General features: G+C 59.6%; 1 protein-coding gene across 8 annotated transcripts in view; it reads right to left on the bottom strand.

Moving 5' to 3' along the window:
* The window catches only part of UNKL (unk like zinc finger), a 35,435-nt gene that overhangs the window by 10,676 nt on the left and 2,014 nt on the right, over nucleotides 1-22,745 (bottom strand). For 6 of the 8 annotated variants that reach the window (XM_058711201.1, XM_058711194.1, XM_058711195.1 and 3 more), the window contains 7 exons: nucleotides 14,888-15,064; nucleotides 14,369-14,502; nucleotides 10,848-10,983; nucleotides 10,039-10,156; nucleotides 7,439-7,523; nucleotides 6,983-7,062; nucleotides 2,789-2,851 (listed from right to left, as the gene is read on the bottom strand). In XM_058711201.1, coding sequence (XP_058567184.1) covers nucleotides 2,789-2,851; nucleotides 6,983-7,062; nucleotides 7,439-7,523; nucleotides 10,039-10,156; nucleotides 10,848-10,983; nucleotides 14,369-14,502; nucleotides 14,888-15,064 — 793 coding nt within the window. The remainder of the gene's footprint in view (nucleotides 1-2,788; nucleotides 2,852-6,982; nucleotides 7,063-7,438; nucleotides 7,524-10,038; nucleotides 10,157-10,847; nucleotides 10,984-14,368; nucleotides 14,503-14,887; nucleotides 15,065-22,745) is intronic. The other 2 variants (XM_058711196.1, XM_058711200.1) reach the window with 2 other exon arrangements.

Raw genomic sequence — 22,745 nt, 5'->3', positions numbered from 1 at the left:
CAGCTGATCTGGGACAGCAAAACACAATCCACCCAAAGACCTAACCAGAGGGGAGCCTGGGGGGGTGCTCAGTGGGTTAAATGTCCAACTCTTGATTTCAGTTCAGGTCACGATCTCCATTCGTGGGATCCAGCCCCGTGTCAGGCTCCCCAAGCTGACAGCGTGGAGCCTGCTTGGGATTTTCTCTCTCTCTCTCTCTCTCTCTCTCTCTCTCTGCCCCTCCCGGGCTGGCTCGCTCTCTCTCAAAATAAGCAAACATTAAAAAAAGAGTTTATTTAAAAAAAAAAAAAAAAAGACGTAAGTAGGGAGCCCACACGGCCTCCAAAAGCAAAAACGGCCCTACGATCTCAGGTTTTTACCTCTCAGTACTCAGGCAATAGCCTGGGCGCCGCACGTTATCCGAGTTGCGGAGAGCAGCCCAGAAGAGCCCAGGAGAGCCAGCCGGGTCTGGGCGGCACCTCACCGTCCCAAGCAAATGGCACAGAGCCGCAGGCCGGGGCTGCTCGGCGACACACGGCAGCTGCGTCCGCAGCCCACCCGAGGTCGCTGTGACACCGGGGCCCAGAAGCCACACCAAAGGGAAGCGTGTGGCGTCTGGGTTTCGCTTCAAAATGCGCCAGCAGAAGTTCAATGGGGGGGGGCGAGCTCCGCCACCACAAGGGGGGAGAATTTCACTAGTTTGTCGGCTTAAGTGAAATTTTACCCACACATGAACATAGGTTTTGCGCGGGGAGCGGCGGGGAGAGAGGAACACACACAGCAAAGCTCCTCTGAGTGTTTCCCGGCCGGCTAGCCTTGCTCACGAGGGGCCCTCGGTGACCGACCCCGCGACGGCCGGTCACCGCACGTATGAGGCTGTCGTAAAATTAACACGAACTGCATCAGTCCGGACGCCAAAGTCCCCGGCGCTCCCGGGGCTCAGGCCCAGGGGCGGGCCGTCTCCTCAGCACGGGGAGGGGTGCCTCCCGCCCGCCCCAGCAGCCCCGGGCGAGGCGGGAAGGGTGGCAGCAACAAGGACGCTCCGAGACACCTCACAGCCAGGCCCAAAGGCCGAGCCGGGGGCCCGAGGCGCTGCTGTGACTTCACCCGCCCCCAAAGTCATAGTGCAGGGACTGTGTCTCTCAAAGACGTCAGGGGACGCTTCATCCCGAAAACCGAGAATGACGCTCTCAAGGCTGGGGGGGCTGGGGCGTGCCCCGGCCGGGGCAGACTGGGGCCCACAGGCGAGGGAGGGGTCCCCAGGGGGCCGGTCTCTGGCCACGTGGCCTTTCAAACGGAGGGTCCCAGGGAAACGAGCCCCTCCGCCGGCCTTCCAGTCCTCCCACCGGGCACTCGAGGTCCCCGGAGCCCAGCTTTGGGTGGGACGGAGGGCGTCTCCGGGCGCAGGTGGGAGGGGACCTGTAGATGAGCCACGCGGGCTCCTCGGGCTGCCAGCATGTGAGGATGTGTCAGGCGGTGGCAGCACCACGTCCCGAGGCCCCCGTGCGTTGGCTCTGTGGCCGCTAACGTTTCCTACTTCAGATTCGCAACGAACATCTTATCCACTTTACTCTCCAAAACGCTGCCAAATAACAAAGTTCCAGTTTACCCTCAACTCCCCCTCTGCGGATCTCAAAGCTCCCGAGGCCATGAAGAATGTCGGGGTCACTCTGGAGAGTCCCGAGGGGGTGGCCTCAAGTGAGCGCCAAGCAAACCGGGGCAGAGAGGGACCGCCCGCGTAGGAATGGAGAAGGAAGACGACAGGGGCCAGTGACAAGTGGCGATGTGTTGGGCCTGGGGGGGCCGGGGCCCCTGCTGCCCTCCCGCACCGCACCCCAGGCCTCCCAGAGGCTCAGGCCCTCTTGTCTTATGGGGACGGGGACGGATGGCAGTGGTGGCCAGAACGAAAGCGTTGCTTAAAACGGGCAAGCGGGTCCAAAGAGCCTTCGGGAACTGCGCCACCGAACCGAGGTCGGGCTCAGGGAAGCCTCAGGTGAGGCCACGGCAGCCTCACCGGAGGGGACACGTGGAGGACACTCACGGCGGGAGCCTGTGATTACCTCAGGTGTGCACGTGTCCCCGAGCCGTGACACGGGAGCAGGGAGTCTCTACAGCAGCCCCCAGAGACACTGGCCCAGATGCAGCCTGGATGCAGTCGTGGGCCGCCCTGTGTCCCTGGAAGCTCATTCCGCGGGGTCCTGACCCCCAAAACACCAGAGCGTGACCTGACCCGGAGACGGGGTCTTTACCAGGGAAATCAAGTTCACGTGAGGCCGTCCTAATCAATGACCGGGGTCCTTATGAAAAGGGGGAAATGTGGAGACAGACCCAGACCCGGGGCCAGGGGGCTGGGGGGTGCGAGCAGGACGAGACAGGGAGTCATCGGCTGTGTACGGGCCCAGGGCAGAGGCAGCTCCCGCAAAGCCTCGGAGGTGCCGACCCCACTGGCCCCTACACGAGGACTCCCAGCTCCGGATGGTGAGTGGTTGGGGCTGCCCCGTCCGCGGGGCTTTGTTAGGGCAGCCCCCGGACACACACGGACCACCACGGGCGGCTGCAAAGGGCACCCCGTACTCCCCGTGGGGAAAACGTCAGGAGGTTTTGGTTTTGTTGTATCCAAAGTACAACACAAACACGTTTTGAACATTGAGACGAAAGACGTGTGGAATGGGCCAGTTTAAGAATTAAGTGAAAACATAATTACGTCCCGAACGGACAAGCACAGGGCTCTGGGTCAAGAGGGAACGTGCGAGAGTCCCAGCACACAGGGCAGCCCCGCTGCGGACAGCGGGAGCCCCCCGGGCGGTACCTGCTTGCTGTCCTGCTCAGCGGCCTTGTGGCTGCCCTCGGCAGGTGACTCTCTCCTCTTCGCCTACAACAGGAAAGCACCAAGGTTGGAAGAGAGCAGCACGGTTTACAAACAGACACCTCCGCTTCACGCACCGGAGAGAAAACGCTGAGCCCGGGGATCTCAGAGAACAGAAAAGGCGTTCCAGTTACCACCCTCTGTCCGTTCTCCCAAGTCTGTCTCTTACACCTGCACGCTGACTTCTAACCTCCGGACCGGTCCATGTGAAGGAGGGGGTGAGCTCTGTGCTCCCTGCGACCGGAGGTCGTGAGACCCGAGCCCGGAGAGCCGGGCAAGTCTTGGGGAGACCTATCCCGAAGCAAAGGATTATTCTACCGACAATGCTGAAAGCGGGGTGTCAGCTGGCCCTTGACAAGGCACCCCCTCGCCTCTCCCGCACCGGGAAGAGGACGACCCTCAGCCACCAGACGCTCCCGACTACGTCCACGTAACCCTGATCCGACATCGCTTTCCCCCACACATTTACCGTCCCACAATTTACCTCCCCAGGAGCAGAAACTCCTTTTGTCTGGCCCCTTCTCCACAATCTACCGCTCTTTGTTAAAGGGTATATAAGTCGCCAGGTCTGCTTAGACCCAAAGGGGTCTTTACTTCCTCGCCACCAAACCTTCTGTACGGATAAGCAATAAGGCTTCTGTCCTGTTTATCTTTTATCAGTTTAATTTGCAGAGGCCCCGTACCGAACATAAAAGGGTAGAGGAAAACATCTGTCCCTCTCTGACACATACAGAAATCTTGACTGACGAGCCACCTGCCAGGAAAACCGGGCCCAATGATGGCTTTGCTCACAGAGCTCAGGACCAGGGCTCCCCCAGGTCAAACATCAACACAAAGGCCACAGATCCAGATGTCCTTCAGATCAAAGGACAAAATCAGATTCTGATTTTTATGACTACTTTTACGGTAAGTTAACTTGTAGTGGTATTTCAGGTCCTTCTGGCCTTTCTTCCTTTATTTTTTGGTTTCTGGATTTGTAGAAGGACCCAGAGTGATCACCAGGGGCAGAGGAAGAAAAGGTGTCCACGCAGGCCCTGCCCGGGGCCCCTTCCTTCTACGCAGTACTTGGCCTCGGGCTCAACCCGGAGGTCGTGCTGGTATTTCCGAGTTCCCTGAACCTCTGTTGTCCAGAGTGACCCCACCTGCAGGGTGGGGTGAGGGCCTCCGAAGTCACTGACCACAGACCTGAACATACCTCCAGGCCAAGCACGTGTTTCCTGAAGCTGTTCTGTTTGCCTTTGCAACCCAGGGCTCCCTGTGGGGACCTCGCCCCTTCGTCCAGGCCCCTCTCCGGCCACCCCTGCCCCAGGCTCCCTGATGCTGGGCCACACCCTCTGCCTGGGGTCGGCCCCTGAAGATGGCAACCCCCCACCCCACCCTGTCACCTGTGCTTCTGACCGACTGGCTCCGAATCAGGATTCCCACCACTCTCTCCTCAGGTTTGGCCGATTTCTAGAACCGCTCCCAGGGCTCAGGGAAGCACTTACGTTTACCGGATTATCACATGATATAATAAACGCTATGGCAAAGACTACAGACACTCAGATAGAGACGTGTCAGGTGTGGTCTGCTAGGGCCCCGAGTGCGGGCACTACTGTCCCTGTGCAGCTGGGGACCTCCACCCACCAGCATGGAGATGTCGCCAGTGCGGACGCTCTCCACACCCCACACTTCAGCGATTTTCACGGGGCTCACCCCCTTAATTCCACCTGCAGCCCCTTCCTGCCCCGGATCATGTCGGGTGGTGCAGAAAGTCCCAAGCTTCTAACCATGGCTTGGCCTTTCCGGTGACCAGCCCTCATCCACGAGCTACGAGGAGCCCACCCAGAGTCACCTCTGCAAAACAAAAGAGGGTTTTGGTGGGTTTTTTTAATCTTTTTTTTTTTTTAAGTTTATTTATTTTGAGAGAGAGCACGCAAGCAGGGAAGGGCAGAGAGAGAAAGGGAGAGGGAGAATCCTAAGCAGGCTCCACGATGTTGGCACAGAGCCCGATGTGGCGCTTGAACCCACCAATCGTGAGATCGTGACCTCAGCCCCCCAGGCACCCCGAAACACAAGGTATTTTTATCCCCTTGGGAAGCTATAAGGGTTTCAGGACCTCTGGGTCAGGAACTGGGATCAGAGAGCGATATACGTGTTTTCGGTTGTCTTTTTTTTTTTTTTTTTTAATTTTTTTTTCAACGTTTTTTATTTATTTTTTGTTTTCGGTTGTCTTGCGACGTGACCCCGTCGAGGAACTCGGCATGCCGTGTGCTCTTCACGCTGCTCTCGTCTCCACCCGCGGGGAACCCCCTGCAGCCTGGCACCCGCCACCCATTGTGTCCTAGCAGGTTGACTTATTCCCCATCCCCCTTTTTTAGGGAGGCCCCCGTGCTGGGCGTGAGCCACGGGGCTTGAACTCACGACCCTGAGATCAAGACCAGAGCTGAGATCAAGAGTCAGATGGTTAAGTGACTGAGCCACCCAGGCGCCCTTAGCAAGTAGGGTTTTTAAACTGCAAAATAATTAAAAGAACATAAAAGACGCCCTCACTAGACCACGCCCGCAGGGGTGGGCACTGTTCTGCTGCCATCCAAGGCACAGGGTCACCCACCGCACCCGGGCTGTTGCCTCCGAGGCACAACCCCCACCCCCCGAGGCTCCATTCACCCTAGGCCCTCAGGGGGGTCAAGCCGGTAGCCCTGTGCCCACCACCTAAGCCCACGACCGGCATGGTCCCCTGGGAGCCACCAAGATGGGGGGGGAAGGGGAGGAGAGCTTCCTGCCACGCCCAGCCCCCGGCTATGCTCCTGGGGGTCCAGAGCTCTGCTCTGCTCGGTTCCCCCAGAGGATGCCAGCTGGGCTTGCAGAGGGACAAAGGCCCAGCGTGGGTGTGAAGGGGCAGCCCGGTCCTCCTTGTGGACGGGCCCGTGACAAGGCTGCAGGGTGAGGGGAGCCCAAATGCCGTCAGCACCGGGGCGAGGAGGGGTCACGCCAGACCCTGCAGGGCTGCAGCGGGCGAGCTGTCTGTCTGGTCTCCAGGCTCCATGGACTCGGGATCAGATCGAACCCCCGCGTGCCGGGGCGTGGGGGGACACTGGGTGCTGACCCACTGGGAACGCAGGATGGCCGTGTCACCGCCTGGCACGGAGATGCGGGAAACGCGGAACAGACCGCGAGCTGGCAGATCACTGCCCGGCTCCTTGTAAGTAAATTCCACCCAGGTTTTCCTCACCTTTCCTGTTTTCCTCTTTTCTAAAAAAAGCGCAAAGTGGGGGCAGGAGCGCCTGGGGGGCTCAGTAGGTTGAGCGCCTGACCCTTGATGTCGGCTCAGGTCACGATCTCACGGTTTGTGGGTTCGAGCCCCGTGTCCGGCTCTGCGCTGACAGCAGGGAGCCCACCTGGGATGGTCTCTCCCTCTGTGCCCTTCCCTGCCCATGTGCACGCTCGCTCTTTCTCTCTCTCAATAAATAAGTTAATTAAACAAAAAATATACCCAAATAAAAAGTTAAAAAAGCAAAAGCACGAAGTGGGAAGAAAGGCAGCGGGGAAACGCCTGAGGCTCCAGTCTCCTCGCCGAGGGGCCGCTTTCTCAGCGGATCCGACACACAGATGCAAACACCCTCCCGTCACCCTCTTGAAAGCTCAGAGCGAGAGCAGACGGGGAGCCCGCTACGACGCCAGGGTGAAGGGCAGGGCACGAGGCCTGAGGCCCCCCATGTCCTCCACCGCACAGACATGAAGTCCAACCGGGTCAGGACCATCCTCTCCCCGAGGTGCCCCCCACATCTCTCAATGCCTGAAGCAGGCCTGCAGGGCCAGACCCAGGACCCAGAGCCCCGGCCACCATCGGGGGCCTGCCCCGCCCGGACGCCCCCCTTGGCACCACGGCCACCCACCTGCGAGGAGACCCACCCGGACACAGGGCCCCTTCCCCACGCTCGCTGGAGACCACGTTTCACGTGCTGCCGACATGTCTGGGGGCAGCAGGCCCAGGCCAGAGCTCGGCTGGGCTGTCCCAGGCTTCTAGAAGGAGGCGTCCCCCACCCCCCACAGGCAGACCGTGCAGCCGAGTCACCCAGAGACCACACCCATCCGTGTCCCTAGCCATTCACAAATGGCACCCTCGGCACCCTCCCCAGGACACCGTCCACTTACGTGCACGGGCTGGCCGCTGCTGGCCGCGGAGCTGCGGGCGGGTGCCGGGCAGCCCCAGCCGTTGGCCGTTCCGAGGCTCTCTGTCAACAGAGGGAGGTGGCGCGCCATGAGCGACTGCTGGCTGCAAACAGAGCTGCGTGCAGGGCGACCTGGGGTCCAGGGGTCCCCAGACCGGGGAGGGGGGCCTGGGGAGGCCACTCGCTCCGCGCGACAGGGGACGGCGGCCACAGCGCCACAGAAAGACGTGCGAGTCCAGCAGGGACTGGCCGCCCTCCCCACAGGAGGGCCAACCGGAGTTGGTGGCTGCCCCCAGGGAAGCGCAGGGCCGGCCACAAGGTAGGGAGGTCTCTGGGCGGGGGGCGGGGGGTGGCCTGAAGTGACCCTGAAAGGCATGCGGGGTGCTCCCGGCCCCCCTCCGGGTCCAGGCGCACGGGCAGTCTGGCGTCACACACTTACTTTCCACGTGTGCGAAGGCGCAGAAGGGGCCCCGGGGGCAGTAACCGGTTTGGCGCATGTCGTTGCACTTTGTAGACTTGTAGATCTGGGCGGCAAAGAGAAAATGAAACAAATAAAATCTACAAGTAAAACAAAGGGGCTGGGCTGGGAACGGGTTTCCACGGGAAGCCCAGAGGACCCAGCTCCAAACCACAACGCGTCTCCTGAGAAGGCGGTGTGGATGTGACCCCCGCCCTGTATGCCGTGGCCCCAGAATCCCCCGCTCTCCGCAGAGCAGGCCTGACTGTCCTTGAAATAACACACAGGGGTGCGTGGATGGCCCAGTCGGTTGGGCTCAGGTCAGGATCTAACGGTTTGCGAGATCCAGCCGTGCATGGCTTCCGGCTCTGCGATAAAAGCACACAACCTGCTCGGGATTCTCTCTCAAAATGAGTGAATAAACTTAACAAAAAAAAAAAAAAAAAAGGAAATCTCACACAAAGTCAATTTCACCACTTGGCATTTCCTGAAAGAGACGCCCCATTCAGTGCTCCCAGTATACAGCAGGCACTCCACAAATGCCTGTGTCACGACCACATGCATGAGCTCCATGGTCAGCCCCGATTCCCTTCACGGGGGTCAAAGATACTCTCACGACGCCAACAACACTCGGTTCTGGCCCTACAGCACACAAGCGGGGCAGCCCCCAGGGCGCTCCTGCCAGACCCCAAATCCACACCCTCCGGAAGCCTTCCCCAGCCAGTGGCCTTCCTTCCCCCACAAAGGCCACGTACTCTCCTCGGTCTTCACTCACCCGCTAAGTGCCTGCGCTGAGATTTTAATGCCTACCAACAGAAGCAATTTCAGAGGGGCTCCAACTCGGGACCTAGGACATCAGAAGGCTGGCATTTTACGCAAATTTTAAAGCACAGAACCTCTGAAAAGAACAGAAACCCAAGAAAGGAAACAGGAGAGTAGATACGGGGGCCCCTTCCGGGAGCCCAGGGCCTCCCTGGGCACGGCGCTGGGGAACGGTAAGGGTTCCGAGTACCCGAGGAGCCGCAGGGGTGAATGGGGATGGAGTGCCCTTGGGGCCACGGAGCCGCAGTGGAGGCAGCACCCTTTACCACATTTCTGAGTTTTAGAAACAGAATGAATGAGTCAGTAGCCAATGAGTCAGCAAAGGAAGCAGAAGACAAAAATCCCGAGTCCAGAGGGGCAATCGTAGGGCCTGAGACACAGGCAGGCGGCAGAGGCCAGGATCGGAGTTCAAGACCCAGCCCAGGCGGGCCACGCCCAGCGCCAATCAGGTGGCACCAGGGGCAGCCATGGGCCAGAACAGGGCGCCTCCTGCTCCTGACCGGCCCGCATGGCCCATCCCCTGACCGGGCACTGACCCCTCCCTTATTCCTGCTCTCTGACTCGACCGCTCCATCCCTGCCCCCTACAGGCCCCTCGAGGCACCCCTCCTGCAAGCGAGCCGCACACCCCACCCTCCTGGACTGCCCCCCACCTGTCCTGGTCCCCACACTCTCAAAACCCTGAAGAGGGCTGGTTTGCTGTGGTTTTTTTACTGTTTATTTTTGAGAGAAAGACACAGCACGAGCAGGGGAGGGGCAGAGAGAGAAGCGGGGAGAGAGAGAATCCCAAGCAGGCTCCATGCTGTCAGCACAGAGCCTGATGCGGGGCTCAAACTCACGAAATCATGAGATCCAGACCTGAGCTGAAACCAAGAGTCAGATACTTAACCAACTGAACCGCCCAAGCATCCCTGCTGATCAGCAATCTTTTTTTTTTTTTATTTTTTTTTTAATGTTTATTCATTTTTTGAGAGAGAGACACATAGCATGAGCACGGGAGGGGCAGGGAGAGAGAGACACACAAAATCGGAAGCAGGCTCCAGGCTCCGAACTGTCAGCACAGAGCCCGACGCGGGACTCGAACTCACGAAGCATGAGATCATGACCTGAGCCCAAGTCGGAGGCTCAACCGACTGAGCCGCCCAGGAGCCCCTTGCTGGTCTGTTTTCACCACAAACCCAAGCGTGCTCTGGTTAGCTCTGCGAACTTCAACCGTCCGTGCCCTCCCAGTGCCAAAGGAAGGTCCGGCCTTGACCGGCTCCCGGAGGGCGGGGTGTCCTGCCTGGTAAGTGTCTCTGTTTACCTGCTCCGAGGCTACCCCGGATAGTCACAACGTGATTTCTGGTAGGGGCTCTGGGCCCGGTCGTGTGGGCTCAGCCTCTGGGGGAACTGGAGATGGAGGTCAGCACGTCTATGTGACCCCTAGTGAAAACCCCAGACACCGAGGCCCACACGCCTGTCCACAGACACGGTCCACGTGACTCCCTGCAGGACAGCCCTGGAAGCTCAGGCCCGGTGGGTCGGGGACCCAGCCCCAGGAGGGACCCCCCACCCCCACCCCCCACCCCCCCCCCGCCCGTGGCTGACCTCAGCCCCTATCCCGTCACCAACGAATCACGGCTGTGGGCACAACAGCGTTGCTGGCATCTGCAAATCCTCCCGGCGAATCGCAGGACCAGAGGGTGGTCCCAGGGACCCGGAGTCAAAGGGGGGAGACCTCCCCCCTACCCCGGGCTGTGGGCCGACGCGGGTGCCTTGTACCTCCGGGTGGAACTGCTGCTCCGCGCGGGAATGGCAGTACTGACAGCTGTCCCCACTGTCACACCTCGCGGGCTCACCCCACTCGTCACCGTGCTTCACGCTCGGACACGGCGTGGACCTGGGGGGACGGGGGGGGGGGGGGGGGGGAGGGGCGTCAGTGTGCCCAGCCGCTATTGGCACGTGGGCGGGCGCACACAACCCCTGGGAGCGCGCCTCAGAGTGAGGGCCGCCTGAAGCCAGACGGGGCTCGGCCGGCTCCGCGGCGGGTGCGGCTCAGAGGCGCCCGGATGGCGTGCCATGCGAGCGATGGACAGGCAGCGGGCACCCTCCCTCCTTCCCTCCCGAGCTGAGTCCCACACCGAGCCCCCAACAAGTGATCCCACAGCAGGAAAACCCAGCCCTGATGCTCATTTTTCACGTACTGTCGGACAGCCTTATCAAAATCTCTTTGGACTCCCAGAAAAAACGAGCCGCCGTGGGGAGTAAGGTTTTATTATTTTTCGGCACATTTTCCGTCCCTTCCGTCTACGTGAATTCATCTTATCCTCTCAGGCTGCGCTCTGGTGACTACCACTGGCAGGATGCACAGGGGCGGCTCTCGGCCCCTGGGCCCTGAAACCGCGGAGACGGAGGGAAGGAAGCACGACCGTCGCTGACCCGCTCGGCCCCTGGGCACGCGGCGGCGTCTGGCCTTCTGTGCGCGCGCACGGGAGGCGGCAGAGCCCGGCGCGCGCGTGCACGCGGCAGAGCACTGGCTCGCGGGGGGGGGGGTGGGGGGGGGGGGAAGGCAGGTCCACGCAGGGGCTCACCTGTACTGGAACCTTCGCGGGCTCCGCCGCCGGTCCCTGCTGTTGTGGTAGTGCGGACACGCATAGCCCTGGCGACACAGACGCGGTGGCTTCGGACACGGCTCTGTCTTATAGCTGCCCAGCACGAAACTGGCGTCTGAAAACACAGGGGTCCACATGGGAGCACGTGCACGTGTGCTCAGCGGGCCAAAGGACACGGCGTGTCCACCCCACCGCCACGATCAGGAGCGAGACGCTGACACCCGCCACAACCTGGACGAGCCTGGAGAACGTGACGCTCGGTGAGAGGCCAGACCCGGAAGTCTACCTGTCGCGTGACTCGACTACAGGAGCCGTGGGATGGGGCAGATCCCGGACGGGAAGGACACGGGTGCTGCCAGGGGTTGACGGCGGGGGCTCATGACAGGGTTCTAAACTAGCTCACCTGACAGCCAAACAACCCCTGAAACGCACACTTTAAAACGGTGCATTTTAACCCTGATATCAACAGTGGATTTGGGGTGATAAGGACCTGTGATGTCGCTGATGGGCAGGGACAAATGTCCTGCTGTGGTGGGGACAGTGCACACACAGAGTCACAGGGCATATGAGAATTCCATCTTTTCCTTTCAGTGGAATCCCAAATTGCTCTAAAAGTAGATTTTCAATTTTATTTAAAAAAATTTTTAATGTTTATTTTTGAGAGAGAAACAGAGCATGAGCAGGGAAGGGGCAGAGAGAGAGGCAGACACAGAATCCCAAGCAGGCCCCAGGCTCTGAGCTGTCAGCACAGAGCCCCACGCGGGCCTCGAACCCACGAACCATGAGATCATGACCCGAGCTGAAGTCAGACGCTTGAGTGACTGAGCCCAGGTGCCGGAGCCCCTTGTATATCTTTTAAGTAGTTAATTTCATGTTTTCTGAATTTCATCTGAGAGCAAAAACAAACAAAAAGCCACCTGGGGTCATTTGAAAGCAAGAACTGATGACAGAAAATTCTAAAAATCATATCCACTGGCAGCCTGGTGCGTGAGCAACACGGCACCTGCAGACGCTACTGTTCCCGCTGCCGTTCCCAGCAGGGCTGAGCTTCACGCTAAGGGATGGGAGAGCGGCAGGGGGAGGGGGGCGGCGGGCCCCAGCAGCCAAGACAACGCGACCCGACCCTCAGGAAATGTCTGCAGGTCGAAGTTTAACGTCACCCGCGTTGTCCAGCCACACCAAATACAATTTCTAACTCGTTAAATGACACACAGAGGGACACAGAAAGAACAGAAAGGGTCTGAGAAACAAAAAAGCCCATTTTAAGAAAACAAATTAGGGATGCCTGGGTGGCTCAGTCAGTTAAGCAGCCAACTCTTGGTTTCAGCTCGGGTCACGATCTCAGGGTTCGGGAGTTCAAGCCCCACATGGGGCTCTGTGTTGACAGTGCACAGCCGGCTTGGGATTCTCTTTTTCCCTTTCTCTGCCCCTCCCCTGTTCTCTCTTGCTCAAAATAAATCAACTTTATATTAAAAAAGAAAAACAGAACCTAGAACACTTATACACAAGTACGGAGCGAGTGCCTCGTACAGATACAGTCTGACACAACCGAGAGATGATGACGTGAGCCAAACTCGGATGCGTGACCGACTGAGCCACCCAGGCGCCCCCAACCATGGGACATTCTGAAAAACGCAAAACCACGGCAACGCAACAGGAGTGTAAAGGATCAGTGGTGGCCAGGGGTCAGGCCGAGAGCAGACCTTGACACGGCTTTGGCCAAGCCCAGAGCTTGAGCCCTAATGGACACGGTGGACGTTAGTGAACGTGTCCGTGTCAGTTCCTTGCCTGTAACAAAAGTGTCACATCGGGGCAAGGCGTTCACGAGGGGAAGGTGGGAGGGGGTACACAGGACCCTGTACCACCCGCGACACCTCTGGACATCTAAAAAGCAACAAATAAAATCTGCCAGTTAAAAGCCGAACCGCCACATAGAGATGGAAAATGAAGGCGCGGAAACAACAGTCTGGAGCAGCACATCTGACCGCGAGTGTCGGCGCCACAGGCTCCGTCTGAAACGCTCAGTAACCGAAGCCAGGGCGCCTAACTGGACCTTCCTGACACGGACCCGGGTGCAGGAGCTGAGGGCCGCCCCCAGGGCGAAGCCACAGGCCTCATCGCCGCCTCCCTGCTCTCCCTCCTCAGGCCCAGCCTGGCTGGCGGCGTCCCCCCGCCACGAACCCGAGCTCACACAGGCGGAAGCGGGCATCCCCAGACGGGGAGACGACAGGCTGGAATGTGGGAGACAGGAGGTTCTCACGGGCGTTTTCCGGAAAGACAGAAACACCGGGCAAAGCACGTGTCCTCAGGTGCTGGAAGCCGGAAGCTGCGGGCACACAGCTCCCGCTGAGGCGGCCCTTCCCCAAGCAGTGACACCACCACAGGGGGACGAGCGCGCAGCACACGTGGGTGCCCCGAAACACAGAGGGGACCCTGGGGCATTCTTCACGCGGCCCAGCCAAGAGGCCAGCCAGCAGGTGCCATCGTGGGGTGGGCGCCGGGCACTTGGTCTCAAGGAGGGGTTGGCGGTGGGGGTGGGGGGGATAGTAGACATGGGAGGAGAATCTGGATCAGCCTCGCATGACCTTTGCTGACTGATCCAGTACCCTGGGCCCTGGCGTGGACTTCCCGAGAGCAGGCAAAGACATTTGCGAGGAGAAAATTTGTTGCTCAGTAACAACGGTGTGAAAGCACTGTTTACACGGGTGCTGTCAGCCGAGCAAGTCCAAGGAGCCCCATCAAGACTTAGAGGACTTTTCTTAAAACCACACCGCCCTTATCAGCTACCCAGAACAGACAAACACACAGAGAGAAGGAAAACTAGTGAGTGCCTGGGCAGGGGGGTGCTGCTTAATGGGGACAGGGTTCCGTGCACGTTACAGAAACGTTCCAAATTAGTGCTGATGCTTGCACAACACCGTGAGTGTACCAAACGACACAAACTGTTCACTTGAAAACAGCTGAAACAGTAAATTAACTACGTTACGGGTACTTACAATAACATCCCCCCAAATTTCACCGCCCACAGCCATCACTTGTGAAGCCTGCGAGGAGCGCGGGTCCCGCAGCTCCGAGGGACGCATCCAGGAGCTGCAGGGACTGAGCCGAGGGCCCCGGGAGACCCGCAGGGCAGGGCCAAGGCGGAAGCACGGACGTCCCAAGAGCAGGTGTGCGGCGAACATCAACCCAGCTCTGGGACGGGGCGTCCGGAAGGAGCCGTGCCTGCCACATACTCCCCTCCCCAGGCGGCAGCCGCTGGCTGACCTCGGCAAGAAGACGCCGGGGTAAACATCCAGAGCAACCTTGGGGCCTGGACGCCGGGGCTCAGATCCCACTCAGCCACCACTACCTGAGGCATTGGGGGTGATATACTCCACCGGAGACTCAGTTTCCCCATGTGGTCTACAAACGAAGGCGGCGAGGTCCACCATGTGGTCACTTTACAGATGGAGAGGACCTCCCCCCTTCCCCCCCACCCTCCATGGTGGCCTCAGGGTTACCTTGCCACCTGGGGTCCTCGCCCAGGATCTTCTCGATCATGGCCTGGCTGGCCAAGGCCCCGGGCTGCAAATCAGGGACGCCGTCCCCAGCGCAAAGCTGGCCACTTTGCAAGGATTCCTGGGCCTGCAGCTCCCTGCGAGCAAATGTCACACTGGTTACAGCGCTGCCTCGCGTCTGTCCCAAGCCCTCCCGCAAGGTGACGGAATCATTCGGTGCTGTCGCTCTGCGGAGCAACCTAGAAGGTTCGGGACGGGCGGCCCTCGGGCCTCGGGCACAGCCCTGTCCTGGGACGAATCCAACACCTTCAGAGCCGAGACGCGTTTAGTGAGGACTCGTCTGTCCCCCCCGGGGGGGTCCCACAGGTTCACGAGCTCAGCCTCGTGAACTCCCATGGGCACGCGGGGCAGCGGGACGGAAACCTTCTCGTCAGAGTCAAAGCCAGAGAGAGAGCCGCTCAGGCCAGCATCCCAGAGAGGTGAGCTGGCCGGCCGGCCGCCCCGCGCGGACGCCCCACACACCTGATGTCACACACGGGCGGCCGCAGGTCCAGCGGGCCGTGCGCAAAGGCGCAGTGCAGCCCGTTCTTGACGCAGTGGCCACGGGCGTCCGTCTCGTGGATGCACGTCCCGGTCTTGTAGTAGCGCAGGTGGTACTTGCGCTCCGTGTCCCCGGTCGTCCGGTGCAGGTACGGGCACCTGGGAAGCAGAGGGGCAGACACAGGCCATCTGAGGCCTCGGGGACAGCAGCGCGGACCCGCCCCACTCCTCGCGGCACCTGGCCAACCTGCTCTCGCGGTCTCCCTCCGCACACTTATCTGTTCTGATCGCAGGCCTGAGGTCCCGGGCGGAGCACCTGTCCCCTGGACCCGTCCCCCAGACACTCAGATGCCCCACAGATCCCGCAACTACATCTGGTGGAAAAACACAGAAGCAAATTTCCCTGGAAATCCTCCTGCATCATCTTCTGATTATGGAAAAATGAAGTTCGTGCCCGGGATGCAGCAGCGCCCCTCATTTTTCCCGACGGGCATTATCAGAGGAGGACTTGCGGTCACTCCCATCCATCCAGGTGCTTCAGGGGGCCCCTCGAGGGAAGGAGCCTGGGGAGAAACCCGGACGCGGCTGGAGGAGGAGGCTGGTGGGAGCCGGCCAGGAGAGCGGGGGATGGGGGGGTGGGCGGTACTACGTGCCCCAGATGGAGGGGGGCGGGCTGTGCCACTTGCAGGTGCCAAGCCACACACCCCCAGGGAGAGTCCCCCTGCGGTCCCCAGGCAGCAGGGGGCTGGCTCCACACGGGAAGCTGGGCACTGAGCCCACATGGAGGTCAGCCCCTCTAGACGAGAGGCACAGAAGGGGGGAGGAATACTGAAAGGAGCCTGAGCCGGGGACACCTGGGTGGCTCAGTCTTAAGTGTCTGACACTTGGCTTCGGCTCAGGTCACAATCTCACCGTTCCTGAGTTCAAGCCCCACCTCGGACTCTGGCGTCAGTGGAGAGTCTGCTTCAGATCCTCTGTCTCCCTCTCTCTCTCCACCCCTCCCTGCTCTCTCTCAAAAATAAACGTTTAAAAAAAAAAAGACTAGTTTTAAAATAAACTTAAAAAAAAAAAAAACGCACAGAGCCTGAGCCAGCAACTCCCCGTGAGCCGCCTGAGGGGTGAGGCAGGGGCCTGGTGTCCCCCTCCAGAGGAGACGGTTGAGGACGACCGTGTCAGGGCCCAGTCCCACCTCAGTGCCCAGCAAACCGTGGACCCGGCTGCTGGGAGCACCGGCGGGATGGCTCCCCACACACGAAGCAGGGACAAAACCCGGAAGTAAGGAACTGGGGGGCCACTCACTCTCAACCCGTCTCTCGGCCTTCAGACAGCACACCCCAGAGCTTCCTGAGCACCTGGGGTGTGCAGGGCATGAGGGGAGAGGGCGCTGTGGCCGCGAGGCCGGGTCCCTGGGAAGCAACGAAGCAAAAGCCAAAGGAGAAGCCAGCTCGGGGTCCGGCACTTCCGCTGCCAGATGCACGCCCCAGAAACGCTGCGAGACCCCGCTGTCGTCCGGGGGAGAGTTCTCTGCACCCGGGTCACAGCACGTGAGCCACAAGAGCTGAAAGCGGCGAACGACCCCAGCGCCCATCAGATGACACATGGGGGAGCGACATGGAGCCTGTGCAGACCAGGACGCTCCTCGGCCTCAAAGGGAACAGAACTCGGATACGTTGGACAGCGCGGATAAACCGTGAGGACGCTGCGCTCAGCGAGAGAAGCCACACGCAAAGCCCACGTGCTGTGTGATTCCACTCTACGAGGTCCCACGACTCAGAGTCACGTCCCCGGGAGGTGGGGAGTGGATGCGAGGGGCGTCAGTGCTGAGTGGGGACAGAGCTTCAGGTTGGGACGAAGAAAAGGACTGGGGAACAGGCAGCGGGGACAGTTATATACGACACTATGGGAGTCGTCCGTGTCGCTAAACCGCGCACTGAAAATGGTTACATCCGTTTTCCTACGTTACAAATCCTACGTTACAAATGTTCTATCATAGTCGTAAACAGAGCCCGCTGGAGACGGAAGAGAGAGATGTTACGTATTTGTACAGACAAGCGTGTGTCACGTCTGGCCCTCTGCGGGATTTTCACAGGCGGACACGCGACGTCACAGCACGCGGGCCGGGAGGACAGAGCGCGGCCAGCACCCCGGGGCCCCTCAGACAGGCCCGCGGTGAGGACACGCACTCCCTCGGCGACGGCAGAAACTGGCAACGGGGCAGATGTGCCACAGGGCACGAAGGCCCCGACAAAGCCTTCCACAGAACGCCACCCGTCGCAGACAATCCCCGCACACCCCTGAGGCATGGGCGAGGTGGCAAACGGACAAGACGACCTGGTGGCACTTTCTGAAAACAAGCATGGCCACACCACTAGACACACACCTGGAAAAGGAGACAGGACGCACGGCCCACGAGCCAGAGCGAGGACGGCGGGCGGAGCGGCTACAGCGAGGACTGGGCACCCGCCCCGCGCCCCTCTCTATGCAGCCGTGTCCCCCGCCGGCCTGCGCGCACATCGCCCCGGCCCGGGACGGGTCTCTGGGTACCCGGGGCGTGGAAGCTGTCACAGGGAGCCCGCGACTACAGATGAAGGCCACTCAGCGACAACACGGCCCCAGGGAGGGGGGCGCTGGGCCCGCCCGACTGCCCCGTGTCACATCGTAGCCCTCGCTCATTCCCTAGCGGCCCCTCAGCTCGGCGCTAAGCATCATCTCCTCTCTGGTGCCATCGCCAAGGCAACCAGGGCACAGCTGAGGCCCCTGCCCGGCCCTGAGCAGCCTCGACTATTTCACTCGGGGCAGGACCCCGAGATACTGGAGGGCTCTTAACGACGCACAGTGGCTCCGCGTGCAGAAGGTCTAGGCGGTCAGGACTTCAGAGACAACATAGTGGCAAAGCCAGAAAACCCTCCTTCGGGCGGGAAAGACCCAGGGCTCCGCCCAACACCGCAGGCAGATTCTTTCCGCAGGAGTCCGCTAATCCACCTGCCCCTCCCCCTGGGCCACTGCCAGCCCACCGCACCGGTGATGTGCCCCACAGTGACCGGATTCAGGTGGGGGCCTTGGTTCTCAAGCTACCTGCCACAGTTAGGGACCCAAACCGTGTAATTAAAACAGGGCTCCAGGCGCACCTGGGTGTCTCACAGGTCGAGTGTTCAACTCTTGATCTAGGCTCAGGTCATGATCCCAGGGTCGTGGGTTCGAGCCCCGTGTCAGGCTCTGCACCGAGTGTGGAGCCTGCCTGGTATTCTCCCTCTCTCTCTGCCCCTCTCCCCTGCTCATGTGCACACATGTGCACACTCTCGCTCACTCGAAAAGAAAATCCAGATCTCCATCGATGCCATGACGGAACAGCACAAGCCGGACAAGGGCACAGTCACGATGCTCTGGAACCCACGCGCCAGGATGCAAGGAGGACGAGACCAGGGGTTCACGGCCGCCCCTCCGTGTCCAGCAGGCTGTCCCCCTCCCTCTGGCAGCCCTTGCCTGAAACAAAAATAGAACCACCAAGGCCAGTCTGCAGTGGGTGACAGAGGTGGCCCACGCAGCTCACATCCACCGTGCGTTAGCACCAGCCAGGAGCACACTGGACCAGACGTCAGAACCCCTGGAGGGCTTGCCAACCCCAGAAGGTGTGGTCCCCGAGTCGAGTCCAGGTAGGTTCCTCGGGTCCCAACTGCTGGTCCGGGGGCCGCGACAGGGGCTACCGCTGGGCGTTCGGGGACACTCAAGTACAACCTGACTCCCTGCCAGTGCCCAAGGCGCTCAAACAAGGGTGGGGAGACAGAGGTGCAAACCAGAACAAGTCGAGCAACGCCACGCAGTCACGGAACATGGGGAACAGCAAATGTGGGCAAAGACGTTGCGCTGCAGACAAAGGGGAGCAGGAGGGGCTTCTGGGGAAACCTCGAGGGTCAGCTCACATCCGCCCCCTCCTCTTAGACACCAGGGATGGGGGGCTGACAGCTAACCCCATGTTGGCCACGCCCATCCACTCAGCCCTGCACCCCCTGGTTTCCAAGGGCGGCCCGGACTCCTGAGCCAGGGAAGCGGCCCCTCATCAGTGCCTAACGTGGGCCATCAGCACTGACAACAGGTCCACACCTTCCTCTGCGCCCCCACAGCTGCCACCCTCCCTGGAAGACAAAAGCCTCCACTGGCCGTCTCTCCACTGGCCTCCGAGGGGGCCTCCCTCCCGGTCACCTCCTGCAACTTCAGTCACTCGGCTGGCTAACATGTAACCGAAAAGCGTGTGTCCTGCAGACTGTCAGCAACTCCCCGGCTCCGGACTGTTAGGCTGTGACGTTCCGGACCTGCCCTGGCTCTCACCCCACCCTACAAGCCCAAGCAGATTTCCCTTGTAAGGTCAGTTTGGAGCAAGTCCACAGCTACGCGGGGGTGAAGTTCACCCAGGGCTCAGGGCCCCAGACACTTGGGTTCTTACAACTAAACAGGCGAGCGCCTTTCCCTAGAAAGGGCAGGCTGAAGGCAGTGCGGTGCGGCAGGCATGCCACACCTCGGACACTTAGGACGTCTCTCTGAGCCAACAAGCTCCCACAAGCACGCTCGGATTCACGAGCGGGAAGCCCCTGGTCCACCTGACCCCGGGCCTGTGTCTCAGATACCCCAAGTGCAGTGAGGTGGGGGGGGGAGGGGCTTGTGGGAGAAGAGCCAGGCCAGCCAGGGGAGCCCTGAAAGAATAAGGCCACAGTAACGGGACGGGCCCACTTCCTAGTAAGCAAGAGAATCTACAAGTGGGGGGTCTGGAGGGTTGACTCCCCAGGAACATCCTATGTACCACAGGAGGAAGGTTAACCGAGGAAAGAGTGGTTACTTTGCACACGAGACAGTTGGGGGCTGCTTGATTTCCCCCAATGAAGATGTCCCCCGAGGGCCGCAGAGGCCGCTGGGAAGGCGCCTAATCATCCCCAGGAGCCCCGCACCTGCTCGTCCCTACAGGAGGCGCCAATCACACCTGGATTCCGGGTGTGATTCCTGTGCGAACACCCAGGCCGGCCCTGACGGCGGAGGGCCTGGCGTGGGGAGCAGGGCCAGCTGGGGGCCTGGGCTGTCCACACCCGATGCCCCTCCGCAGCTTTCAGGATGAGGGTGGGCCAGCGAACACCTCCGACAGGAATCGCTCTCCTTGAAGCCCAGCCTAAGAAATACCTGAGATGCACCCTCACAAGTGGGAACACAGATTCAATGGAGCTGGACCAGACCTCAGGCTCGGAAGCGGCTTTCTGCGCCGCCGACTCTCTCGACTCTTACTCGAGGATTGTCAAACGCGCACACCGCTCAGCTGACCCTGGCGCTCCAGCGCGGGCGGGCTTGTAGCCGCCGGGGCGGGGCGGGGCGGGAACACGTGACCCGCACGACCAATCGCAGCCGGCCCCGGGGAAGGGGCGTGTCCGCCAGGGCAGAGGGCCCTGAGAGGGCGAGCAGGGTACGCGAGGGCAGCGGGACCTCCCTGGCTAATGGGGGGGGCCCGCCCGCGGAGAAGAGGGGGTGACAGCCGGGGTGCCCATGGGGAGGGGGAGATGACACCAGGAGGTCTATCCAGAGGTGACACTGGAAGCGCCACGGAGGTGAGGGGGGCCCTGGCGGAAGGGGCCACGGGAGGAGGCGTGACAGTGAGGGGAGAAGGTGAGCGCCATCCTAGGGAAGGCCGTGACAGCAGAGGTGCCAATCCCCCTGGAGTCCCCATCCGGTCCTGCCACACAGCTCGGGCCGCGAGCTGCTGCCAGCCAGCTCCAAGAACAGTCCTGGATGCTTAGGTCACCCGACAAGGGCTTAAGGGTCTTTGCTCTTTGATAGGATCCATGTTCTAAAATAACGGGTTGGGGGGGGGGGCGCCTGGGAGGCTCAGCCGGTTAAGCCTCTGACTTCAGCTCTGGTCACCATCTCACCGTTTGTGGTTTCCAGCTTCATGTCTGACTGTGCAGACAGCGTGGAGCCTGCTTGGGATTCTTTCTTCTTTCCTTTCTTTTTTTTTTGTTTTCTCTCCCCCCCCCCCCACTCTGCCACTCCCTCTCCCTCTGCCACTCCCCCCCTCAAAAATAAACATTAAAAAAAAATTAACAGGTTGGTAGTACACATGCCCAAAACAGTTTTCGAGAACCCATAAACTGAAATAAAAGGAAGGTTCTGTCCTTACTCTGGAAGGTAGTATCTACTTAGGAATTCCATGGTGATGCTTTGTGAACCAGAATATGTAGTCAAACAGGACAAACGCTGTGCTGTTCCACTCGTGGGGGGTGACAAAGTCCCTCCCCCATGGAACTGAGTGGTAATTACTAAGGAGAGACCCCCAAGGGAGACATCTGCTCTCTGCCAAACACTTCCTGAAGTTCAGGCTGAACCTCGATACAAGTGACACAATCTTTACTAAGATATGTGTGACTTTCTTACTACATGGAGGGTCACAGGATGCACCCCAAACAGAAAATGTCAAACAGGCACCTAACTGCCACTCATCTGGCTCTCAATGATGACCTCCATGTCATGTAGATCACACGTTAATATTTCTGTAATAAATGATTGCCTGGGGGGCACCTGGGGGGCTCAGTCGGTTGAGCATCCGACTTCCGCTCGAGTCATGATCCCACCGCTGGTGAGTTCGAGCCCCGCATCGGGCTCTATGCTGAGAGCTCAGAGCCTGCAGCCTGCTTCGGATTCTGTGTCTCCCTCTCTCTCTGCCCCTCCCCCCTCGTGCTTGCGCGCATGCGCTCTCAAAAATAAACATATAAAAATAAAAAGAAACCAACTGCCTGTTATTTAATTACTATCGAGCCCAGCTGAAATGATCGCCCACAGACGCTTCATCCTGGAAGAACTGGACGTCAGGTGATGTCTAACAGTGGGGCCAAATCAATACCAGGACATCCAGGCTCTGGAACCCCAAACAGCTGTTCAAACTTGCTTTGTCTACATGCACCGAAAGCATCAGTGAATACTGTCAGTCCTTCATAAAGGGCTCTGGGGTGAGGTCATACACGCCGGGTGACGGGACTGCTGCACCAGGGTCAAGCAGCACTGCCTCCCCGCTTGGGGAACTCAGGACCCAAGGCAGAGAGGTGACTGACATCGCCAAGAGAAATGAGGGACCTGATTCCAGACCTCAGCCAGAGAAACATATTTCTTCTGAAGACACGTGTGCAGGAAAGATCAGTTCAAGAAGCAATTATATAAGGCACTTTTAAAACTTCACAGAAGTGTAACACCATCTTAACCAAGGAAGGGCTGGGCGCGTTATTCCAGCAAGCGTCAAGCTGCCTTAATAACAAACTTATTGAACTCTCTGGTGCTCAACTAAAAATATTTCAGTAAGTATATAAAGCTTATGATATCACCATGAACGGAAAGTTTACTCCCTGGCCTAAACATCTTTGGAAAATGAAGGACACACATCACTCTGATGTCTGAGTGCAGCACAGTGAAAGCTGTCTTCAGAAGGGAGCATTTCACGGGGCTCTGGGAGGCTCAGCCAGTCACGTGACTGACTTTAGCTCAGATCATCTCGTGGTTCACGAGTTCAAGCCCCGTGTAGGGCTCTATGCTGACAGCTTGGAGCCTGGAGCCTGCTTCAGATTCTGTGTCTCCCTTTCTCTGCCCCTCCCCTCACTATCTCTCTCTCTCTCTCTCTTTCAAAAATAAACATTAAAAGAAAATTTTCTTTCAAAAGGGAGCATTCCTGGAGACACAACTCCTTTCAAGGGATCAGGGGACTGAGCCCAAAGGACCTCCCCCAGATCAGGCCTGGATCCAAAAAGAAGTTGAACAAGCAGTTCAGAAGTTGAACAAGTTATTCAGACGGCCCGGAGCTCAGTGATGCTATCTGACC

Source organism: Neofelis nebulosa, chromosome 18 (assembly GCF_028018385.1).
Source record: "Neofelis nebulosa isolate mNeoNeb1 chromosome 18, mNeoNeb1.pri, whole genome shotgun sequence".
Lineage (NCBI taxonomy): Eukaryota > Metazoa > Chordata > Mammalia > Carnivora > Felidae > Neofelis > Neofelis nebulosa.
The sequence above is the reverse complement of the archived record's forward strand: the minus strand, read 5'-3'. Positions and strand labels throughout refer to the sequence as shown.